The sequence below is a fragment of the Oryctolagus cuniculus genome, chromosome 1 (assembly GCF_964237555.1).
Source record: "Oryctolagus cuniculus chromosome 1, mOryCun1.1, whole genome shotgun sequence".
Lineage (NCBI taxonomy): Eukaryota > Metazoa > Chordata > Mammalia > Lagomorpha > Leporidae > Oryctolagus > Oryctolagus cuniculus.
The window spans coordinates 119657507-119680788 of NC_091432.1; the positions used below are offsets into that span (position 1 = coordinate 119657507).

The 23282-nt window shown below is 50.9% G+C and overlaps 3 protein-coding genes across 12 annotated transcripts in view; 2 read left to right on the top strand and 1 right to left on the bottom strand.

Annotated features, from left to right (window-relative positions):
• Nucleotides 1-9869, top strand: part of FAM118B (family with sequence similarity 118 member B) — a 51631-nt gene extending 41762 nt beyond the window's left edge. For 5 of the 9 annotated variants that reach the window (XM_008259444.4, XM_008259450.4, XM_070048285.1 and 2 more), the window contains 5 exons: nucleotides 438-665; nucleotides 3195-3323; nucleotides 4498-4783; nucleotides 9023-9082; nucleotides 9342-9869. In XM_008259444.4, coding sequence (XP_008257666.1) covers nucleotides 438-665; nucleotides 3195-3323; nucleotides 4498-4783; nucleotides 9023-9082; nucleotides 9342-9355 — 717 coding nt within the window. In that variant the 3' untranslated portion in view covers nucleotides 9356-9869. The remainder of the gene's footprint in view (nucleotides 1-437; nucleotides 666-3194; nucleotides 3324-4497; nucleotides 4784-9022; nucleotides 9083-9341) is intronic. The other 4 variants (XM_070048289.1, XM_017342643.3, XM_070048290.1 and 1 more) reach the window with 1 other exon arrangement.
• A 267-nt stretch (nucleotides 9870-10136) lies between these two features.
• On the bottom strand, nucleotides 10137-16039 carry SRPRA (SRP receptor subunit alpha). The gene is made up of 14 exons (XM_002708596.5): nucleotides 15741-16039; nucleotides 15102-15185; nucleotides 14640-14803; nucleotides 14272-14432; nucleotides 13914-14073; nucleotides 13650-13800; nucleotides 13346-13437; nucleotides 13124-13242; nucleotides 12910-12996; nucleotides 12431-12603; nucleotides 12120-12333; nucleotides 11581-11744; nucleotides 11401-11499; nucleotides 10137-11231 (listed from the first exon to the last, which is right to left on the bottom strand). The coding sequence occupies exons 1-14, from the start codon at nucleotides 15855-15857 to the stop codon at nucleotides 11103-11105; spliced, it is 1914 nt and encodes a 637-aa protein (XP_002708642.1). The 5' UTR covers nucleotides 15858-16039; the 3' UTR covers nucleotides 10137-11102.
• A 76-nt stretch (nucleotides 16040-16115) lies between these two features.
• On the top strand, nucleotides 16116-22325 carry FOXRED1 (FAD dependent oxidoreductase domain containing 1). 2 transcript variants are annotated; one of them, XM_002708303.5, is made up of 11 exons: nucleotides 16116-16349; nucleotides 16985-17205; nucleotides 17847-17957; nucleotides 18173-18291; nucleotides 19623-19717; nucleotides 19942-20043; nucleotides 20377-20453; nucleotides 20641-20801; nucleotides 20922-21051; nucleotides 21304-21408; nucleotides 21623-22325. In XM_002708303.5, exons 1-11 carry the CDS (start codon nucleotides 16265-16267, stop codon nucleotides 21875-21877), a joined length of 1461 nt encoding a protein of 486 aa, XP_002708349.1. In that variant the 5' UTR covers nucleotides 16116-16264; the 3' UTR covers nucleotides 21878-22325. The 2 variants fall into 2 exon arrangements, with proteins under 2 accessions (XP_002708349.1, XP_069904372.1); XM_070048271.1 differs by having other exon boundaries at nucleotides 16187-16349; nucleotides 19627-19717.
• The last annotated feature ends 957 nt before the right edge of the window (nucleotides 22326-23282 follow it).

Sequence of the window (23282 nt, forward strand, 5' to 3'; positions counted from 1 at the left end):
TTGTATAAAATGCCTAGGATTAGAAAAAAGACACTCGACCACATTCAGATCTTTTAGTGGTTATTCCATAGATGAGGGAGGTGTAATGAGAACTGTGGCCTCCTTTTCTGAGGCCTAGCTAGGGTTCATGGTGTTGTGTTTTCTCTCCTGAACCTCCTTTTGTCCCGGTGGTAAAGTGTAAACGAGCTGTGCCTATTCAGAGAGCTGTGGTTGTGTGCCTGCCACAGAGGTGATGCTTTTGACCGTTGTGGTAGACTAGGCATTGTGCTGAGCCCTTGGGCATGTGTCTCCCACTTTTCCTCATTACAGCCCCATTAGAGAATATTTTAGCCCTGTCTTAAGTACAGTGTATGTTTCAATAATTTATTACTCCAGTGAAAACAAATGGACTGCCCAGACACCTTGGATTAATTTTCCTCTTTCCATTCCTTCTGCAGCGTACCAGTAATGTTAGATCTACATTCTTCAAGGACTGTTTATATGAAGTATTTGATGACCTGGAGTCGAAGATGGAAGATTCTGGAAAGCAGCTACTTCAGTCAGTTCTGCACCTGATGGAAAATGGAGCCCTGGTGTTAACTACAAATTTTGATAACCTTCTGGAACTGTATGCAGCAGATCAGGGAAAACAGCTTGAATCCCTCGACCTTACTGATGAGAAAAAGGTAAAACGTAAAGCATTAGTCTCTTCAGGCTGCTGGTCTGTGTCTTCGTTAGGAGAGCTGTTTCCTACTTGGTCTGTTAGTAATTATGGACCACTAGAAAAATTGGATTTTGAGGTTTTTTTAAAGTATCACTATGAGCTTTGACAGTTTTACCCAGTTTTAAGGCAGTCATTTGAACTGGAAGGCATCCAGCACGTCTTAGTATTAGATGCTGAAATATTCATGCAGAGTTCTCTCCCAGGATACACTGTCTGGTGTCTATTGGACATGGAGGAAAACTGCTTTAGAGGAGGCACTTCGCTAGGAGGAGAGATTAATATGCTGCAGACTTTCTTTCTTTTCCACATAGCCCCTACTATACGTAAGCCATCTGTCATAATATTGAGTTAAATATGTCAGTCTGACTATCTGAGAGGAGGCCTCAAGGCCTCATTTATCCTGCTCCTTGTAATTTTCATTCGTTCTCCTCAGGAACCTACCTCTGTGTCCCACTTAGAGCCCAGCTGAGCCGAGCTTGAATGGCTGAGTGATTGGCCCACAGGCATGCACTGCTGGGCTTGCCTCTGCCAGGTGTGGGGGGTGGTGGTGGTGGCGGTGGCAGCACTGTAATACCACTCTTGTTTTTGCTGACCTCGGAACGGATTTTAAAAGGGGATGGAAGGGCCGTTGCCGCGGCTCACTAGGCTAATCCTCCGCCTGTGGTGCCGGCACCCCGGGTTCTAGTCCCGGTTGGGGCACCAGGTTCTATTCCCGGTTGCTCCTCTTCCAGTCCAGCTCTCTGCTGTGGCCCAGGAGTGCAGTGGAGGATGGCCCAAGTGCTTGGGCCCTGCACCTGCATGGGAGACCAGGAGGAGGCACCTGGCTTCTGGCTTTAGATCGGTGCTGCGCGCCGGCCACAGCAGCCATTTGGGGGGTGAACCAACGGAAGGAAGACCTTTCTCTCTGTCTCTCTCTCTCTCACTGTCTAACTCTGCCTGTAAAAAAAAAAAAAAAAAAAAAAAAAAAAAAAAAAAAAGGGTGGGAGTGGGGGGGATGGAAATGAGAGAAATTGTGCCACAAAGAATGGTTTTCTCTGGCAGGCAGATTGGAAGCCTTCTCCCTCGTGCTCTGTGTGGCCAGCAGCTTCTTCACCGATTCCTTTCAACCTGAGTGTTCCACCCTGTTTAAATTCCTTTGTTTGTTTCCTTTGTAGCACTAATTGTAACTTGTGGTTTTTACCCTGGCTATTTCTTCTGTTTGGTTTTGACTGTTTGCCCCACTGGAATAGCAGCTCCATTTGCACAGGTACTGTGTCAGCCTTCCCAACTCGGGTCTCAGATAGCATCTGGCACATAGTAGGTGCCAAGTAAATGTTTTTTTAATTAGTGACTGATCAAGTTAAATTTAAAGCTTGGTGGCTAAAACAGCTTCCATGCAGTTTCTGGTATAATCTCCAAAGATCATGATAAAGTGTTCATGGGCCTCAGAAGCCTCTAAGTTCCTTTTCAGACTAAGGATCTGTCAGTCTTGACATTTTCTTTGTATTTTTAGCTACAAAGGGGCAATTTTGGAGTCTAGTGGGGAAAGCCGTGCAGTGGTAGAAATGGTGTCTGGTAATACTCAAATTCTAAATGTCTGTCCTCCAGGCCATTTTTCCTAATCCATATCCCCATATCTCTCAAATGTGCTAATTGGAAAGACGAACCCCGCAGGCTGCAGGCGGCTGTTGTAATCACCATCCCAGTGATGCCTTCTCATAGGCAACGTTGTAGGTTCCTCGGAGAAGACCAAAGTGGTTTCTTCTGCCCCTCTCCTGTTGTTGTAGAGGAAACCACCCTAGAAGTTCCGTGACTTAGAACAGTGGACACACACATGCCTGGGGTACAGTGAATCAGCAAGGGGAGCTGGGCCCAGCTGCTCCTTGGGCACATCTTCTGCCGGTTCTGTAGCTCACTCAGGTGGCTGAACTCATCTGCTGGCCAGACTGGGGCCGGGTGGTGGGCGAGGTCTGTTTCCCTGTCAGCGGTTGGCTGGGTCATCTCTCTAGCAGGCTAGCCCAGGCTCTTCACAAGGCAGCTGGGTTCCAGAAGCAACAGACTCGTCAGACCAGCGTTTCCCAGGCTGCTGCTGAGTCATGTTTGTTGATGCCCCATTGGCTAATGTAAGCCTTGTGGCCAGCCTCAAGTCACCGTGACAAGGGCCCGGATTCAGGGAGGCTCGATTTCAGGGGGGCATCCCTGATACAGTCATGCACAGCTCCTGTGTGTTTCACCAGAGAAAGGGCCCCTGTTGTTTCTGTAAATTATGACAATAGAACTCTAATTTTTGGTTGTGACTTTTAAAGAGAAATCACCAGACTTGCTGTCAGCATTCCTGACGGTCATACCTGAAATGGAAACTTAGGCTGTGTCAGGGTTTGCATTCTTGTCCTGTGCTATGGAGCTGGAGAGTTAGGTCAGAAGTCTGGTCCTCAACACAGCTTCTTGCTCACTGTGACCTGAAGCGGGTGCTCTTGCTGTCAGCCAGGTAAGCTGTATGCGTGTCGTGCAGGTTCTGGAGTGGGCGCAGGAGAAGCGGAAGCTGAGCGTGTTACATATCCATGGGGTCTACACCAACCCCAGTGGCATTGTGCTTCATCCAGCTGGATATCAGAACGTGCTCAGGAACACTGAAGTTATGGTGAGTGCCGCTGTCCTCGGGTCTCGGGCTCCTGCCCAGGGAGCCCCACTAAGTGTGCACAGGGCTTAGAGGGGGATTGCCTTCTTCTCATTGGTCACCTGTGCTGCTTAGCCTGGGGTGTGCATCCTGCCCTAGGCCATGCTGCACCTGGCTGTAGGTGTCACCCACGGGGTCCTCATCTGTGCTTGGTTGCTGGTAAGCCGTGGACACTCTGCTGCTGGCAGCATCTTCGTATGCAAGGAATATGGTACTAGCCACCTCCTCTGTTTGGTTTATTAATATCCCTCTCTATGCCAAAAATAATTTAAGCAGCATTTGAAAGCATACACTGTAAACAGATTCTGTGTAAGTGGTCATGGGCTTATACTGACCACATTTATTCACACTAATTGGTCATTGGACAAAAATGGGATAAGATGGAAGTTTCCTCCTTTGTGAGAAACTTCCTTTGGGATGTCAGTTTTGGACTTGTTGACACATACATATTCCAGTCAGAAGCACTTCCTCACCAGTGAAATGTAGGAGGGTCCACAGGAGAACCTTGCATGCTGGCTGCTGTCAGGACTGGGTCCCAGATGATGATAGCATCTTGACGTGATGCAGCAGAAGAAAGGCCAAGAAAATGGGACGTTTCCTAAAGCGCCAGGGGCTTGCTCTTCCCCTCCATCCACTGTTACTGCATTCATCAGGTGACCACATGGACAAAATCCCTGCTACACACACACACACACACACCACCCATATGTGCGTGTTGATGTTCCAAGTTTCCAGACTTTGAGCAAATCTAATGATAGAATTACCTTCTGTGGTGATTCCTGGTTCAATTTGTAAGGCAAAAAAGTGGTGGTAGTGGAGCAGCTATTGTTCAGAAATTGAGTAGGAAGAACCTACTCAGTGCCTCCTGACCCCTGGGCACATAAATCTAAAACAGAAGCCTAATAGCCCAGCACCAACCCTGTAAAACCCTTATCAATGCCGGGGAAAGGCAGACTTATAGACCAGCTGCCATCAAGCTACAGTAATAAGAGGAGCTGAGACTCCTTCATGGAACATACCTGTGCCCTTGAAAATTGGCCATCACCGTCTGCTAGATATCACTGTGAACGTGCTATTTCTAACATGTGTTGTGTGGATGTTCATAGTGTCATTAATATGTTCTTTCTTTTCCTTCAAGAGAGAGATTCAGAAACTCTATGAAAACAAGTCGTTTCTTTTCCTGGGTTGTGGCTGGACTGTGGATGACACCACTTTCCAGGCGCTTTTCCTGGAGGCTGTCAAGCATAAATCTGACCTCGAACATTTCATGCTGGTTAGGAGAGGAGATGTTGACGAGTTCAAGAAGCTTCGAGAAAATATGCTGGATAAGGGGATTAAAGTCATCTCCTATGGAAATGACTATGCCGATCTTCCGGAATATTTCAGGCGACTGACGTGTGAGATCTCCACGAGGGGTAGATCAGGTAAGAGGCTTTTTTTTTTTTTTAAGATTTATTTGTTTATTTGAAAGAGTTACACAGAGAGAGGAGAGGCAGAGAGAGAGAGAGAGAGAGAGAGAGAGAGAGAGAGGTCTTCCATCCACTGGTTCACAACCCAGATGGCCGAAACAGCCGGAGCTGCGCCAATCCAAGCCAGGAGTCAGGAGCTTCTTCCTGGTCCCCCACGTGGGTGAAGGTACCCAAGCACTTGGGCCATCTTCTACTGCTTTCCCAGGCCATAGCAGAGAGCTGGATCGGAAGTGGAGCAGCCGGGTCTTGAACTGGCGCCCATATGGGATGCCAGTGCTTCAGGCCAGGGCATTAACCTCTTGCGCCCCAGCACCGGCCCCAGGTAAGAGGCATTTTAAGACGGAGGGGAAGACAGCTGTTCAGCTTTGTGTATGATGCATAAAAACATGACGAAGATGAGAAATGACATGCCTAGTCCTATCCGGCAGGAGGTCGCAGCCTTTGGCACTTTTTTGAGTGCCCTTTGGATAACAGGAAATTGGACAAAAGTACCCTCAGCATTCAGTACGAAAGCAAGGAGGGGCCGGCGCCGCGGCTCACTAGGCTAATCCTCCGCCTTGCGGCGCCGGCACACCGGGTTCTAGTCCCAGTCGGGGCGCCGGATTCTGTCCCGGTTGCCCCTCTTCCAGGCCAGCTCTCTGCTGTGGCCAGGGAGTGCAGTGGAGGATGGCCCAAGTGCTTGGGCCCTGCACCCCATGGGAGACCAGGAGAAGCACCTGGCTCCTGCCTTCGGATCAGCGTGATGTGCCGGCCGCAGCGCGCCAGCCCCGGCAGCCATTGGAGGGTGAACCAACGGCAAAAGGAAGACCTTTCTCTCTGTCTCTCTCTCTCACTATCCACTCTGCCTGTCAAAAAAAAAAAAGAAAAAAAAAAGAAACAGAAAGCAAGGAGAACGAAAGAAGTATCTTTGTAAGAGCTTCAGCCTCACTGTAAATGCAATTAGAATTATGACGAAGTACAGAAGATTGATCACTGCATTTTGACTAAGGCTGGGAGGAAACTTACTCGTGTAGTACATTGGTGGGGAGATAAACTTAGTGTAACTTTTATGAAGGCAAGTTTAGAATATGTGCCCAGAAATCCCATCAATGCAGTTGATGCTAGAGGACATTTCTCCTAAGGAGTAAGTATATAATTGCACAAGTATGTGTCCCTGAGAATGGAATCTGAGTTGTAAGTAATGGCAAAAATTGGAACAAACTTAAAATGTCCCAGTCCAGAGGGGATTTTTTAGAAACACTAAACTTAAGTATTGATGAAATATGATGAAGCCATAAAAGGGGAAATGCTTTCATTGTCATAAATAGGTCACAGACATAAGCAAAGGAAAAGTTGTAAGGGCCGGCATTGTGGCATAGGTGATACACTTAATTTTAACCAAAAGGCCAAGAAGTGATGGCATAACCAATAAAGCCACTGCCTGTGATGCCAACATCTCATATGGGCACTGGTTTGTGTCCTGGCTGCACCACTTCTGACCCAGCTCCCTGCTAATGTACCTGGGAAAGCAGTGGAGGTGGTCCAAGTGCTTGGGCCCCTGCACCCACGTGGGAGTCCCAGATGAAGCTCCTGGCTTCAGCCTGGCCCAGTGCTGGCTGTTTCGGCAATCTGGGGAGTGAAGCAGCAGATAGAAGACCTCACTCTCTCATTCTCTCACAGTAACTCTTTCAAAATAAATAAATAAGTAAATAAAATATTTTTAAAGAGAGAGTTGTAAATGCCATATGGTCAGTTCCATTCAAAGATAAGTTTGATTACAAAGGTTTTGAAATCCATGCATAGTTTTTTCATAATCCACATTTCCATGAACATTGTAGAAACCTTTTATATAAAACTGTAGCTATATTCTATTTGTGTGTATATGGAAAAATATCTGGAGTAATTTTTAACTTATGCACTATCTTTAAACAAAACAAATTTCTAAAATGTTATTTGGAAACCACTGAGGGTCGTATTAAAGTCAGAGGTGAGGGGTCACCACTTACTTGGGATTTTCTCTCCAGGCTCTAGCAATAAAGGGAAGAATTGTGATAAAGGTTTGGTTTGTTATGGACTGCAAGCAAAGTCTGTTAATAAGTGCTTCACTCCTAATCCAACAAACACATGTTGGGGGCCTGTTAACGTAGGGGTAACTGAAGAGATAGCTACCTTTTCCTAAATCTAATCCTTCCCAGGTTGCTTTTCTGCATCAGATGGCTTCAGGTAGAATTACCCTGTGATGGGGCCCGGCACCGTGGATCACTTGGTTAAACCCCCACCTGCGGTGCTGGTATCCCTTACAGGCACCGGGTTCTAGTCCTGGTTGCTCCTCTTCCAGTCCAGCTTTCTGCTGTGGCCCGGGAAGGCAGTGGAGGATTGCCCAAGTGATTGGGCCCCTGTACCTCCTTGGGAGACCAGGAAGAGGCACCTGGCTCCTGGCTTCGGATTGGCTCAGCGCCAGCCGTGGCGGCCATTTGGGGGATGAACCAACGGAAGGAAGACCTTTCTCTCTCTCTCTCTCTATCTGTAACTCTGCCTGTCAGATAAATAAATAAAAGAACTACCCTGTGATGAAAAATTCTCCAAGCTCTTCCATGGCCATGCTTTGTGAAACAGGACCACGGCAGACAAGGTCAACCCTTTCTTCAGAAGGTTTAGACAGACAAACCAAGGTTTTCTCTTCTATGGAAAAAGTTGGCTCTGCTTTGTTGGGGATGTTTTTCTGGCATCCCACAGTCCTAGACTGTGCTGTTTGCCCACATTTGCAACCCAGAGTAGGCTTTGCCATTGCACATATTCTGTTTCATTAAACAAGAGATACACACCCAAGCTCTACATATTTTTTTTTAATCTGTATTCTGAGATTCTGTGCCCAGGAAAGATGCTAACATTTACAACAAAATCCTGTGGACAGCTATTTCTGTCGCACCAAATCATAGAAATGTAGATTCTGTTATGTGCTATGTAGGCTTCCTACCAGAGTGACTTTCCCCAAAGTTATCCGTCATGAAGATGTTCTGTACTTCTAAAAATGACGTATTTTCAGTCTGGCCACGGGGCTTTAATGGAATGATCAGTTAGGTTTGCAATTTGCAATCTAGCAGGAGTTTCAATTTTGAGATGTTGTAAAGCTTCTCTCCTGTCTGGTAATATTTTAAGTCTGTAAATACATGATAAGAAGAGGTTTTTTGCTGTTTTGTGTTTCAGCACTCCTTTGTGCCTCGCATGCATTGTGCTGTGGACTGTTTATAAATGGTGAAAATTACCTATTTTCAAAAGATTATGGAGGATCTAGCACATGTATTTCAGAAAAAGCAGGCCATGGGGAAAATAATTACCTTGCGGTTCATTACCACATAAGTAGTTACTTTGGTGTGTTTATAATAATTTTCCGTGTATATTTTCTCATAGTTTTAAACAAAGTACATACTTACAATTTGGGTACTTTTATTTAGTATTACCTCATCCATTTTCCCACATCGTCACAATCTTCATAGCCACTGTTTTTCTTTTTTAATATTTATTTGAAAATTAGAATGAGAGAGATCTTCCATCCTTTGGTTACTCCCCAAATGGCTGCAACAGCCAGGACAGGGCAGGCAGATGGAGCTGGATTGAAAGTGGAGCAGCAGGAACTCAAACTGGCACCCATACGGGATGTCGGTGCTGCAGGCGGCCCCATAACCACTGTTTTTAATTGACAGTATTATATTCCAGTGTGGATGTTACAATTTAATTAATTATTCCTGCTAGCCAATTTCTGATTTCTTTTTTTTCCTATTAATATAATGAAGCCGTGTGTAGCTGATCGTACTATAGGGGATGAAGATCTCGCCCATATTCTAATACAGGAGTAGCTGTTGATTTTCACTCTTCTACTTGAATTTGCTCAGCTCATGTGCTGCTCCCCATCCCTGATCAGACTGAATTTTTTAAAACTATGCTTGGCCTTCCAGACTACAGAGGGATGGCAGACTCACTCTGTGTGAAATGTGTTGTTCACAAGCAGTCTTAAGTGCAGGAAGAAACCTTTCTCGCTTCTGTAGCTGAATGTAAGGATCTGAGGACTACTCATGGTATTCTACTTGCTCTGCTCTTGACTGTTTCATTTCTGAGTGCCAGTGTCTGCAGTCCCACCATGTGCTTTAATTTCCCTTTAACTGGTTTTCTTAGTTTTTCAGGCTGACGTCTCACACTGATGCACTCTCTTTTCAGCAGGGATGGTGAGAGAAGGTCAGCTAAATGGCTCCTCCGCAGCCCACAGTGAGCTAAGAGGTAAGCTGTTTCCCATTCTGTTTATTCCATCTGTAGACACTTGTCCTGAGATTCAGTCAAGGCAAGGGAAAATAGTAATTTGCCTGTGTTACCTATTAAGGACTCTGCCTTTTCATATGCGGTCTGTTAACAAGAGTCCTAGAACCTTCTGCTTTGTCTTCAGAAAGCTTAGGATTGACTTGAATATCTGCAGCTTTTGTTGCAAAAACCCATCCTGGGAAACTTCATTTCATTCTCTACCTTTTCCTTCTCTTCACAGGCTGCAGTACATGAGCAAGCTAGAGAAATCAGCACCACCAGACCAAGCTGTCAGGCCCTACTGTGGACAGTGTTTAACAAGTAAACTTGCAAGAACCCAACACAGCACCCAGAAATACCAATACACAGAGGTTGAAGGTTGGGGGTAGAATAGGGGAGGAAATACTCTAAATTGACTCCTTCATGCTGGCTGGTTTCTTGACATTCTGCTGCCTGTTCCAGTTCAAGAACACCCAAGTGACAACAGGACCCAAATGCACCCCCTGCCCCCTGGGCTGGACATGCTTGTGTCCACACGGCAGATCAGTATGGCACTGCGCAGGTGGTGGCTGCGGCTCTGCATGAAGGACTCGGGGCATCCAGAAGCCGTGGAATCTTCATGGCTCTTGTTGCAGTTTTGTACTCTACACTTGGTTTTTCAACTCAGCTTAATGGCTTTTTTAAAACATGACTTGAAGCTCTAGTTTTCTAGATCTTTTACAGTGTACAGTATTTTACATAACAGCTGTATTAAAAGCTTGTTCATTTACTTGCCAGGGCCCTGGCTCTGCTTTGAGAGTCACTGTAGAAAACTTCCAACTTGCACCCAAGGTATACTGATAAGCTTCATTTTTATAACTCACTGTGAAAATTCTTTCACCTTGGGTGGGGTGAGCTTGTTCTTGGGACAATGATGACTTGATTCCTCAGCATCACTGTTGCCCTTCTATACCATAAATACGCCCTAGATACGTTAGTGTGATGTGGGGTTTTAGTTTTGAGTCCTGTATAAATAACTCCAAGACCTAAAAGGCAATTTATTTATGAAATTTATTTTCTTATATAAATTATGTTTTTCTCTGGGCGGACAGCCTTCACCTTATTGCACTAATAGCACATCTGTAATACCAAGCTACAGGACAAGTCTGAACAGAGGTTTGTATTCTTCAATGTAGCACTTGTCTACCAGGCACTGTAGAGAGGGATGAGGAAAGCCAGGACTCACTCAGGAGGTGAAGGATGGAGCTGGGGCGGGGGCGACTGATAGCCTCTGACAAGTGTTTTCTCCCAGGAAGGGGAACATGCAAAGGTTACATCTGGATTTTGGTGTGGGGTCAAGCCGGAAGGCTGAGAAGCCCAATGCAGCACTGCAGTCGGCTCCCTTTGTTTGAGTTCCGAGGGAAGCAGGGACTCATCCTCCACTTACTTGTAAGAAATCACTCTGGCCGAGCTGATGCTTTGGGGGCAACAATGGGGTAGGAGTCGTCATCAGATTTAGAATTAGCAGCAATTAAGAACAGGCCATACACTGCCATAGTGAGGTGGTGTCATCCTGGCCCCAAGGACCTGAAACCTGTGTGTCCTAGGGAGAGGTATCACCCAGCGCTGGCGCTGCAAGTCTAACCTAACGGTGCTGGCACAGCAGCCTGCTCATTAGGCCCAGGTGCTCCATGACCACACTGATTAGCAAAGCTCTGGTGTTGGGTCTTCCAACCATTGGTCAAAGCTGTCGTAACGGAGTTTGTTGCAGAGTGAAGGGGATGCCTGAGTAGGAAAGGGGAAGTCACTGGGCAGTGATTGGAACATGATTAGGCCCTCCTTGCAGATGGAGGCTGGACTGAGCAGGGCACGGGGTTAGAAGGAGCTGCAGGCCCCTGGAAATCCCCTCACCCTGCCTTTGTATTACACTGAAGACAAGTTGCTCACAGACTCTAAAGCACATTCTTGATACAGGAAGAGGGGCTTGGGGAAAGCGGCAATTTGGTATTGGACAAGAGCCACATTAAGCCTTCATGAGGGCAGCCACCACAGCCTTGGCATTGAGACTGCGTAGGTCACAGTAGGTCTGGCCAGTGCCCACAAAGACGATGGGTTTGCTTGTGATGTACGTCATAGAAATAGCAGCTCCCACCTGAAGTGGAGAAAGGGACAGCCCATTAGCTCAGGTCTACTGCTTTTCACTCCCTCAGTAGTAATAACTCAGTAACAGAAAACTTAGAGCCAATGTGGCCTCAGTCTCAGCTCCCCTGAAGGATGCCTGTCCCCCTCCAGTCTCACTGTCCTGTGCCATCCACATTTACCTTGTCATCAATGGTGTCAAATTTGGTGAGGACAATGCCATCAATGAGCCGAGGTGTTTGAGCCATTGAGTGGTCAGCCAAGGCTCTGTTGAACTTCACCTGGAAAGCAAAGAGATGATGTAAGAACCATCTAATTGGCCAGAGCTTGGAGTGTAAAGAGAACTAGGCCCAAGCCCTCACCAGCTGGTCCACGGCTTCGTTGCCTACTAAGGCCTCCCCCACAAACAGCACCAGGTCAGGTGTATTGACGGTAATGAGTTTGGCCAGGGCGGTCATCAGAGGGGCATTGTCTTGCATACGGCCAGCCGTGTCCACCAGCACCACATCAAAGCCTTGGTTACGTGCTAGGGAGAGAGAAAGCAGTCAACTCAAAACACCCACCCTGACCCTTAATACTTAACAGCCTGTTAACTTCTTGGATTCTGGATTTGGTTATAAGGTAATATAAAAAAAGGACCAGTTCTATGCCTGGCCATCAGCAAACATGTTTGGGAAAAGGGGAGCAACAGGGTAAAGGTGACCCAATGTAGATTTCTTCGGTTAGACTATTAGCTTTGCCATCAACTACACAGGCAGAATGTGGCAACGAACTAGTCCCTTTTCCTGCTTTTGAGCAGTGACTTTGTAACCGGGTAAGCCTGACCCTCTGTGCAAACTCCAAGGAAACCCAGGAAGGAAAGGGGGCCCCAGCTACTCCCATGAACTTCTGTGCACCGTACCAAAGGCAATGGCTTCCATGGCAATGCCAGCAGCATCCTTGCCATAACCCTTTTCAAACAACTGCACCATAGTGCGACCACCATGCTTCTCTGGGGGGTGTAGGGCACTCAGACGCCGGGTATGTGTGCGCAGCTGCTCCACAGCCCCAGCACGAAACGTATCACAGGCAGCTATGAGGACACTGAAGCCGTTCTCTAACAGCCAGAAGGAAATCTGCAAAACAGTGACATTCACAGTGTCACCTCGAGCCAGGGCTCTAAGACAAGGAGAGTACAGCTATGGCACTGTCAGGCTGGGGACCTGCACTGACCTTGGCAAGATTAGTAGACTTCCCCACTCCGTTAACACCACAGAAGGTGACGACGTAAGGGCGCTGGCGGCGCTGGGCATCCATGATGTCCCGGAGCATGTCCACACGACGCTGTGGCTGCAGGATCTGCACCAGGGACTCCTGTAGGGCTTGCTTCACCGTGGAAGTCACCGCTGAAAGGGCAGGTAGAGACGCGCATAGCCAGGAAGCCCCAGGAATGTATTCCAAGATGCCCAACTCTTTCCTGTTCTAAGGGGCTAGGATGGTGCTACACTATTGGCCCAGGAACCCAACCCATGCTATTCTAAGCACTTTATAAGTATTAGCTCATTTTACCCTAATAACTCTTAAAGTCTAGGTTATATAACAGAGGTTTAGAAGTAAGGAATTTGCCAGAAGTCACGTACCTAGTAAGAATGGAAGTCTGTGTGCTTAACTGCTCGGTATGTATAAGCATGTTCTGGCTTAAGAGTACTTACTGCTGAACGTCCCCATCACCTTCCCTTCCAACTTGTTGGCGACAGATTCGCAGAGCTGGACAGCAATGTCTGCAGCCACGTTCTTAGCTGAGGAGAGTGGGAAAGGTGTGTGAGTTCTGTGGCCGCATGTTGATGGCACAGCTGAGAAACTGCAGGCCCTGCTCACAGCCAGCCCACCCCATGGATGGGAGTCAGCCCAGCTCTCGGAACTTACCAATGAGATGGTCACGCATCTTGTCCAGCACAGATTCCATGTCTTCCCGACTCAAGCTCTTGGAACCCACCAGGCCCTTCAGCATCCCAAACATGCCACCCAGAGTTCCCTTGGTAGAACTGCAGGCACAGGAGATCACAAATACACACAAGCCAGCGGGCAGGAGTTACAGCTTACCAACTGCAGCCATACACACCACCCCCACACCTGAAGTTCCCCTACCTAGGTTTGGTGGAGTTTTGAGCGGCCCCTTCATCATCTGAGCTGCTGCAGTCCAGATCCTGAAGCTGCCCCCCAGGCCCAGTCCCTCGAATCTGGAGGATATGGGGAAAGGAAGGAGAGGGGGTCAGGAACACTAAGGGTTCCGAGAGGAAAGAGCCCAGGACGCACCCTGTCCACACTGCTCTCAGGTGGGGAGGCTTCCAGTGTAACTCCTCGCTCAAATCCAGGTCTCACTTTCCTAGTCTGCATTTCTTCCCCATTTCTTATGAATGGTAACCTTCACTCTGATGCTGTTGTCTCTTACCAGGTTGATGTCCTCAGACAGGGCAGCCTCAGGGGCTCCGTTGGTGGTGGGAGTACTATAGTCCAGGACTTCCTTGTTAGCGCAGCCACCCAGTTCCCACACCCGGGGCGCTTTTTTGCCCTTCTCCTTTGGAGCTTCTGACTTGGACTTGCTGCAGATGGTTAGCATGGAAGAGCAGAAAAGAACACATGAGCCGTAGATAGGTCCCTTGTCCCCACCATCACGGCATTTTAGGAAAGTACCAGAAAAAGCCAAAATGCTCACCTGGACTTTTCCAAACCCCTCCCATGCTTCTGGATGAACTCCTCTCGCTTTCTGCGTATCAGCTCTTCTTTGGAAAGTTCCACTCCATTCTCGGGCCCCACTGGGAGACCCGACTTTTCTGCGGGGACTGCTTTGCTGGTCGCCAAAGGGCCATCAGAACCTGTTAAGAGAAACCTCACTGGAGACAAAGCCAATCCCCTACCAACTAGACAACGGACAGACGTCTTCCGAATCCTTCAGGGCAAAATCAGAGTGTACAGGTTGGAAATGACAGGGCGGTGAGCGCGCCTTTGAGTGGAAGGGAGGCCAGCGATGACAAAAGGATGGACCACCTCGCTGTGGCAAGAGCTCTGCTCACCTTCCTTCTTGGCCCCCTTTTTTTTGCTGTTCTTTGCTTTCTCCTTGGGCTTTTCCCCCCGCGTCTCAATCATGGATCTCACAGGTTTTTTGGCCTTTTCAGAATCTTCAAATTTCTTCATGGTAGTGGGAGCACGGATCTTACTGCTCTCCTCCGCTTCACTAAAGAGCAAAGAGAATGGCTGATCTTTCTTCCCTGTGCAGGAGGTCAGAGGAGTCCAGAAAACAACCCTCCCACCAAGACAGCAAGCAGGACTGGACAGCAAATTAGGAGTGTCTTTGAACACAGAATTTTCTACCCTTGAACCACCTTCAAGGAGGGAGCTCTCCAGTCATGGAAATTGATTTTGGAGAGGGGAGGCCTCTCACCGAAGGAGCCGCAGAAAGTCATTTTGGAAATCAAAAGTGCCATTCAATAGACTTAAAGCACTTTGTTGTTGGATCTCAGTGCGGTACTTGTCCCGAAAAAGCCGGTGCACATCATCTATCAGTTTGTCTACATACGTCAGCGTTAGGATCTTTTGAAAACCAACCTGTTTAGGGGAAGAAACAGAGCCAAGAGATCTGCTTACATGCCAGCCCAGAAGGGAGGGAAGCCAACTCAACCCAGGCCTCGAGAGACAGGCCCAGCCACCTGGCAGGTTTCCCTCGCCTGACAGGCAGCCAAGCTCTGCCTGGGCCCAGAGGCCGCTTCCATTACCCCCCTCCACCTTGCTAGTTTTCTCAACAACTCCACCATACACACTGGCTGCGGTTAACTGGGATTCTCTTAACAATCCGGACCGTGTAGGAAATTTAATCGTTGTCTTTCTAAAATACTCCCAAACTTACCACAAACACCAGCTCAAACTGGTTGTCCAGTTTATACTTGAGTGTGAGTGCCTCATGGGTGAAGGAGTTGTTACCGCCCCGTTCCTAGAAAAAGAGTCGTCTCAGGGTTCAGACTGTCCCCAGAAAACCCAGACGTGGCCCCTCCAGGAGTAGCTTTGGGAGAGAACCAGACGTTTCCCCCCAACAGGCGGATGCCAGGCATCTGGCATTACCGAGGAGAAACGGAGATCCCGGCTCGGGAGAGATGAGTAAGCCAAGACACGTGGGGCCGCACATAAACAATCAGATTTATGAGCGGCTCTCCAGGTTCTAACGATGTTTTCACATCCATAATCTCACCCAGCCTCGAGAGAGAACCAAGCTGCGGGGAGGTGGACGGAGGGCGCGAAGGAAGTCCCGAGGGGCCGCGGCATGCGGCTCCGGTCCCAGATACCGGGGCGGGGCGGGGGAGGGGTCCGCAAAGTTGCGGGAGGTCCACGGGGGGCAGCAGGAGGAAATGAAGTCCGGCTTACGGGACAGTGGGCGGTTTGAGGTGGGCAGGGAGGGTAGCGGTCACGCGCGGGATGATCAGGCGAAGCGGGGACCACGGTAGGGGTTGGGGCGGAGAAACCCGGAGTTCTGATCCCGCGGGGGCGGTACCTGCAGCAGGACGGAGCGAATCAACGCATTAACGGGCCCGGTGCATGAGTCGCTCACGCCCTGGAAGCACCAGAGCACAAGCCCGCCCTTGGAGAAAATGGTGAAGAAGTCGAGCATGGCGGCAGCGGGAGACGAGCCGGGGCCGGCGTCGGGAACTCAGGCCGCGAACGCCGCCGCTTCCTGCTGCGCCAGGCTCGGGACACGTCACACCAGCGGCCCCGGAAACCGGCTCATCCGCACTTCCGCTCAGGCCGCCGGGCTCCCTCCACCCCCACCTCCGCCCCTCGGCGCGCAGGACCGACGTAAATATAAGGCTGGCCAATGGCGGGTGGGGGCGTGTCTAGGTGGGACTACCGCGGAGGTCACGAAGAGAGAGCTGCCAATAGCGTGGAGGGGCGGCTCCCAGGAGGGCCGCTGGCCAATGGGCGCGCTCAGCTGAAGAGCTCGTGGCGCCGAGCCGTGGGGGCGGGGATGGGGCCGAGCTAAGGTGCAGCTAGCTCTAAGGTTCCAGATTCTCTAGGGCCATGCTCCGGGGAGTGCTGCAACTGGGCTTGGGACGGGGCCTCTTAACCCGGGGCCTAGGCTCACGCGGAGGAGGCTCTACTGTGGGTAAGGCTCAAAGCGACACAGGCTACCGTGGTTCTGGGTGCCCCAACCTCCTGCTCTCTGAGCTTCGGGGCCCGCGAGCCGGGTCCACGCCGACAGGACAGTGAGTGTGTCGGGGGTGAGCCGCCTACCGGGACTTGTAGGGCCTGGGCAGGTGTCTGGATCCCAACGCGGCCCTTCTCAGGTGACAAATCCACGAACATGTAAGTTTGCTGCTGTTGGCGGATAGCCAGGTGTAGGTGCCACTTAAGGTACCGTGCTAAAGAGAACGGTGCAGCTTGCTTTCTTCCATGATGTCTTGGCAGGGGTGGGGGGGCGGTTAAGACCCCAAGTGGAGATGACATGCAGTTGTTGTTAAGGGAGAGAGAGGGCTGTAAATCTGAGTGCATCGTCTAGGACAGGGAGAGTAGAAAGTATTAACCTTAGCAAGCTGAGTCTCGCAGCTCAGGACTTGGTGCATGGAAAGGGAGGCTGATGGCGTATAGACCACGCAGTAGAGCAGACAACACTGCTGGTGGAAGTGGACCCTTATGAGAAGGGATAACAGTGGGGACGCCAACACAAGTGTCCGTTTACCTCTAACCCCTCACCATATGGAAGGGCACGTATGATCCCCTGACCCTAACTATATCCCACAGACTGGGATGAGAAGGTGTCGGAGGTTAAGAAGAAGATCAAGTCAATGCTGCCTGGAGAGATCTGTGACCCACTGTATGACACCAGCCACCTGCCCCCCGAACAGTCAGATGTGGTGATCGTGGGAGGCGGGGTGGTAGGCCTGTCTGTGGCCTTTTGGCTGAAGAAGCTAGAGAAGCGACGAGGCGCCATTCGGGTGCTGGTGGTGGAACGCGACCACACGGTGAGGCCTGGGGTGGGGTAGCGTCGTGAGTGGGACAAGCAAAATGACCCATATTTTATTAAGGACTCTAGGGGTGAGGGACGGGAGGGAAGGAAAAGACCCCAATTTTGCAGATCCCAAGGTCAGGAACTGTGCTTTGAACCTGGAATAGCTGCAGGTCCTTAACCTTGGCAGTAAGGCTTCTGCTTCTAAAAGCAGATTCCACGGTGTTGGCTCTTTTGAGGTCACAAAGGTCTGGCCGAGAGAGCCTGCATTCAGCTAGTAATTCATGCAAGGCAAGCAGCTGTCCCACCCGGCCTTCTCTCAGGTTCTGTGACTTCTGCGGTTTCTGCACTCAGCTGTTCCCCTTTGCCTTTGGTCACATCTTTTCCCCAATGAGGAGGTCAGAGCTAACCTCCAGCGCTAGTACTTCCAGCCCATTGCCATTGTGTTGCACTGTGCACACCCCTCTTTAGATGGCCCACTGTCTGTGCTGTGCACGCCTGCTAATGCTGATGTTAAACAGTACCGCTGAAAGGCTGCTGTGGACACCCAAGGGCCTCTTAGGTTATAAACTTGCAAGGAGGCCTGCCCTTTAACTCTCAGCGTGCAACGCCCAGCTTCCAGGGCAGCATCTGTTCAGCTTTTCTCATCTCCCCCAGTACGCTCAGGCCTCCACCGGGCTCTCCGTGGGCGGGATCCGTCAGCAGTTCTCATTGCCAGAGAATGTCCAGCTCTCCCTCTTCTCGATCAACTTTCTTCGGAATATCAATGTAAGCGTGGTGAGATCTGGGCTTGGGTGGCGACCTCTCCTTTAGCCTAGGGAACAGGAATGGTCAGGCAACAAAGGGTGGGAACCTGCCTCTCCCCCCCCCCCCCCCCCAGTGAGGGTGCCAGGAGGAGGCTTCTCTTGGGTTTGGGGCGCTGAGTCTAGAAAGCTCTCCCTTTGTTGGGTCAGCCTCTTCGAGCAGCTTTTCTTTGCACACAGGAATACCTGGCTGTGGTTGACGCCCCTCCCCTGGATCTCCAGTTCAACCCCTCAGGCTATCTCCTGTTGGCTTCAGAAAAGAGTGCCTCCACCTTGGAGAACAACGTGAAAGTGCAGAGGTGGGTGCCCAGTGTAGGCTGTGAGCCGCTTCTTGGCCTCACACATTTGGTGAGCTCCTGCGCCAGGTTAGGAGCTGGGAAGACAGAGTTGATGGGACAGGACCCTCCTCTGTCAGGAAAGCTGCTGCTTGTGACCTGCCGTGTCCTGTGCTGAGTGCTGGGGCAGATGGGGACAAAACACTGCCACAGAGGACACAGCCCAGACTTAATAACCAGCATCCCTAGGGACGGGCGCAGGAATTGGATTTTTTAACAAGAACCCTAAGTCAGGGGTCAGCATCCTTTCTCTGTAAAGGGCCACGCAGCCCATATTTTAGGCTTTCCTTGCCTCGTGGCCTCTTTTGAAGCCATTCAGCTTTGCCATTGGTGCACAGAAGCATCCACAGATGAGAACATGAATGAGTGGGGCTCATTCACGAGGACAGGCAGCAGGTCAAAAGTGGCAACGCCTGCCCTAAGTGGCTGGCCCGATCTATCAAGAGCCAGCATCTTTGTGACGTGTTACAGCTGGAGGCTTTATTTTTCTGTTTATTTGACAAACACGCTGCAAGTCTCACTGGTGACCTCAGGTAACATACTCTGTGCCTAACTCATTTGATCATCACCCCATTTTACAAGTGGGGAAACCGAGGCACAGCAGTTAGTAAGCTTAGGCAGAAGGATTCAGTTCAAAACAGGCAATCTGTCTAATGAGAGTATTCTTTCTTTCTTCCAAAGGTATTTGTTTAATAGAAAGGCAGAGTTATAGAGAGAGGAGGGCAAGAACGAAAGAGATCTTCCATCCTCTGGTTTACTCTCCAAATGGCCACAATGGTCAAGGCTATGCCAGACTGAAGCCAGGAGCCTGGAGCATCTTCCAGGTCTCCCACATGGGTTTAGGCGCCCAGGCACTTTGGCCATCTGCAGCTTTCCCAGGCACATTAGCAGGGAGCTGGAAGGGAAGTGGAGCAACCAGGACTTGAACCAGTGCCCATGTGGGATGCCAGCATCGCAGGCAGCAGCTTAACCCACTACGTCACAGCACCAGCCCCGGGAGCGTGTTCTTTCAGCACCTGGGTTAGGCAGACGGAGGCCATTCTGGGCATAGGAGTGGAGGGAACAGTTACCATGCTGTGGCAGGACGTGGGGGGATGGAAAAGAGGGGTCAGGTGCCCAAGAGCCTTTACCTGTAGACTGGGTCCTCACCCATTCAGTGGTGAGGAAAAATCGGGGTGTGTGGAGCAGAGAAGTGACAATGAGCTGGACTCCCCACTTGTGGAGTCGGGGACTGTCCATGTCCTCTCCACACACTCGCCCTCTCCGTCACACAAACGCAGACCCACATCTCTCAGGCAGGAAGGAGCCAAGATTTGTCTGATGTCACCCGAGCAGCTTCGGAACAAGTTTCCCTGGATAAACACAGAGGGAGTGGCTTTGGCGTCATACGGTGAGGCTTGCATGCACAGGGGCCAGAGGTTGGAGGGCTTGGCTTCCCCCTAGCCAAGCTGCAGGCTTCCCGCTTCAGGGCCTGGCCGCACCCTGCTGGAACTGATCATTGTTTAAGATGACCTTCCCCAGCTGCCAAGCCCTACAGAAGGGCTGGAGTGATGGGGGCGGGAAGTAGAGCAGGAGAAGGCGGTTCCAAGTTCCTCATCTGGAACTCTTTTTCAGGGATGGAAGATGAAGGTTGGTTTGACCCCTGGTCCCTGCTCCAGGGGCTCCGGCGAAAGGTCCAGTCCATGGGGGTCCTTTTCTGCCAGGGCGAGGTGACACGTGAGTCTGATGCCCCCCAGGCAGGGGCCCAGAGTGGGGTTTATCATCTGGATCCCAGGCTAGGCAAGGTTGGAAGGGGGGCGGCTGTTGTCTGCCAGCCTGACTCTGGCTGCTGCATTTGCTGCTTTGTGACCTGGGACCTGCATGACAGTTTCAGCACTGCCCTGTCCCAGGTGGACCCGTGCTCATCCCGCTGACTTCATCTCTGCTGCTTCAGTGTCTGTGGGAAAGCTCCCAGCCCCCCAGCCTGCTTTCCTGGAGAGACTAGGAAGAATCCCCATGTTCCTGCCTCTTCCGGGCCTCAAGGCTTAGTTTTGGTTTTCTTCCCTGTAGGGTTTGTCTCTTCCTCCAGCCGCATGGAGACCACAAGTGGGGAAGAGATTATCATGAAAAGGATCCGTGAAGTCCATGTAAGTTCCCAGGCCAAGAGTGTTCCTTCCAGAGTGGAGGAACAAGAAAGGAGAAAAGGGTCCTTATTCTGGTCTTCTCTACCCACCCTCCTGGAAGGGTAAACTAAGGCTCAAGAAGAGGTGTGCCCATCGCGGTGCCCACTGTGTGGTCCAGACCCTTCCTGCCCTCACCTTCTGATGCCTCTAGGTGAAGATGGACAACAGCCTGGAGTACCAGCCTGTGGAGTGCGCCATAGTGATCAATGCAGCGGGAGCCTGGTCGGGAAAGATCGCAGAGCTGGCTGGTGTTGGGAAGGGGCCGCCTGGCACCCTGCAGGGCACCAAGCTACCCGTGGAGCCAAGGAAAAGGTAGCATCCCTCGGGGCAGCTGAGGAGGTTGGTAAGAGAAAGAAAGAAGTGCCATGGAAGTTGGTTGTGAGGGTGGACATGTGCTATTCCTGTGGTCCCCTAACCCCACGGTCGTGGCAGGTATGTGTACTTATGGCACTGCCCCCAGGGCCCAGGCCTGGAGACTCCGTTTGTTGCAGACACCAATGGAGTCTACTTCCGCCGGGAAGGCTTAGGCAACAACTATCTTGGTGGCCGTAGCCCCACAGAGGTAAGCCACATGTCCTGGGCATGCTGGGAAGGAGACACAGGCCACCTGCTAGGAAAGAGTCTGGTCTTTGGGGAGGGCTCTGGCTGTTACTGACATTGTAACCTCCTGCAGGTGTGAATTGGCGTCTTCCCCCTCCCCCACCCCCATCCTCATCCTCCCCCCACCAAGGAGGTTGATTGAAGGGGTCAGTGAGGTCTGGGTCTGTCCTTGCGTCTCAGGCAACGTAAGCCTCATCTCCACCTCTCACCCCAGGAGGAGGAGCCAGACCCAAGCAACCTGGAAGTGGACCATGATTTCTTTCAGGAGAAGGTGTGGCCCCAGCTGGCTCAGAGAGTACCAGCTTTTGAGAATCTGAAGGTAACTGGCAGCAAATGCTTTTTCCTATTTACTTATAGACACGGGACACTGCCAAATGCCTCCCCAGCCTCACAACTGCTAAGGAATCTTGGACTCACCCTGTCATGGGCCCCTCGGCAACTGGTAGAGGGTATCTGTGCTGTTCCCTGACCACAAAAGAGGGTTGGGTGAGCCTGCAGCCTTCCGAGAACCCCAGCATCTTATGCACCCACAGGTTCGGAGCTCCTGGGCTGGCTATTACGACTACAACACCTTTGACCAGAACGGCGTGGTGGGCCCCCACCCCTTGGTTGTCAACATGTACTTCGCTACAGGCTTCAGCGGTCACGGGCTGCAGCACGCCCCTGCCGTGGGGCGAGCTGTGGCCGAGATGGTGCTGGAGGGCCACTTCCAGACCATCGACATGAGCCCCTTCCTCTTTAGCCGCTTTCACTTGGGAGAGAAGGTCCTGGAACAGAATATCTTCTGAGCTCACAGGCACTTCACTGGGCCCCGTGGGCCTGGCCAGCACCCTGGCTCATAGTCCTCTGCACTGCCCGAGTCCTCCCCAGTCCCATGCCAGGGCCCTTTGTAGACAGGCCCGGGGCTTTACCCCCGTTCTCCACTGTCCAGGCCATTCTGCACTGGCTGGGCACAGGCACAGATGCTGAGGCCTCAGCCAACAAAAACTGATGGTGCAGGACCCTAGGACTGATCTGTAGCCCAGGCTGAGCCCACTCACTAGGGCCATCCAGCTGGAGTCCTAAGTGTGCAGGCCCAGGACTGGCTCCTTCCTGTACCAACCCAGAAAGACTGACCCTCTTGGTGGGGCTGGGAAGAGCCCAGGCCTGGGAGCATTCTGGGGCAGCTCGGCCCAGACTTACCGACTTGAATCTTTTCTCTCCTCATCAATCAATAAACATGATTGATTCACTCCTTCCCTTAGTCTTCTGCCCCTTCTGTTTCTCGTCTCACTGCAGGAGTGTTTTTTGTTTGTTTGTTTGTTTTTGTTTGTTTGTTTGTTTTTGACAGGCAGAGTGGACAGTGAGAGAGAGAGACAGAGAGAAAGGTCTTCCTTTGCCATTGGTTCACCCTCCAATGGCCGCCGCGGCCGGCGCACTGCACTGATCCGAAGGCAGGAGCCAGGTACTTATCCTGGTCTCCCATGGGGTGCAGGGCCCAAGGACTTGGGCCATCCTCCACTGCACTCCCTGGCCACAACAGAGAGCTGGCCTGGAAGAGGGGCAACCGGGACAGAATCCGGCGCCCCGACCAGGACTAGAACCTGGTGTGCCGGTGCCGCAAGGCGGAGGATTAGCCTAGTGAACCACGGCGCTGGCCCTGCAGGAGCTTTTTGCAGCAGGAGGCCTTGACCCCAGGAATGGGGAGGCAGAGCCGCTGCTTCTTGCTCCTCCACCGCCACCCCTCCCCCCCTCCCTCAGGTGGAACTATCTGAGGACCCAGTTGAGCTGTCTCATTTGCATGCTGTTGCCTTCTGTTCCCAATGCCTGCAGGGAGTGTGGTTGTAAAGGGAAGAGGTGGTGGATGCATCCATCTATCTGGCCAATATTTATTCAGCCCCAACACCAGGCCAGGTTCAGGGCTACATCTTAGAGTGCACCAGCAGGCAAGGTCTTCGCCAGAGCTTTCATATCTCTGTCCTGCTCCTCCACCCCTGGACCAGACAGTGTGACCTCTGCAGTGCTGGGGTGAGCACAGGGCTCCTCCGGCCCGCGGGGTGGCAGTGGGGACTGGAAGGGAGTTTCTCCATGAAGTTCCCTAGGGAAGTTGACCTCTGAGCTGAACCTTTTTTTTTTTTTTTTTTTTAAAGATTTATTTACTTATTTGAAAGGCAGAGTTACAGAGAGAAAGAGAGAATGAGAGACAGAGATCTT

Bases quoted from the DNA above. Each gene is read 5' to 3' on its own strand.
- SRPRA (XM_002708596.5), bottom strand. From the start codon at position 15,857: ATGCTCGACTTCTTCACCATTTTCTCCAAGGGCGGGCTTGTGCTCTGG. The intron at 14,074-14,271 runs GTGAGCAGAGCT...TTCTCTTAACAG, and splicing joins AAAGGGGGCCAAGAAGGAAG to GTTCTGATGGCCCTTTGGCG. The intron at 12,604-12,909 runs GTAAGTACTCTT...CTGCCCTTTCAG, and splicing joins GGTGATGGGGACGTTCAGCA to CGGTGACTTCCACGGTGAAG.
- FOXRED1 (XM_002708303.5), top strand. From the start codon at position 16,265: ATGCTCCGGGGAGTGCTGCAACTGGGCTTGGGACGGGGCCTCTTAACC. The intron at 17,206-17,846 runs GTGAGGCCTGGG...CATCTCCCCCAG, and splicing joins TGGTGGAACGCGACCACACG to TACGCTCAGGCCTCCACCGG. The intron at 21,409-21,622 runs GTAACTGGCAGC...ATGCACCCACAG, and splicing joins CAGCTTTTGAGAATCTGAAG to GTTCGGAGCTCCTGGGCTGG.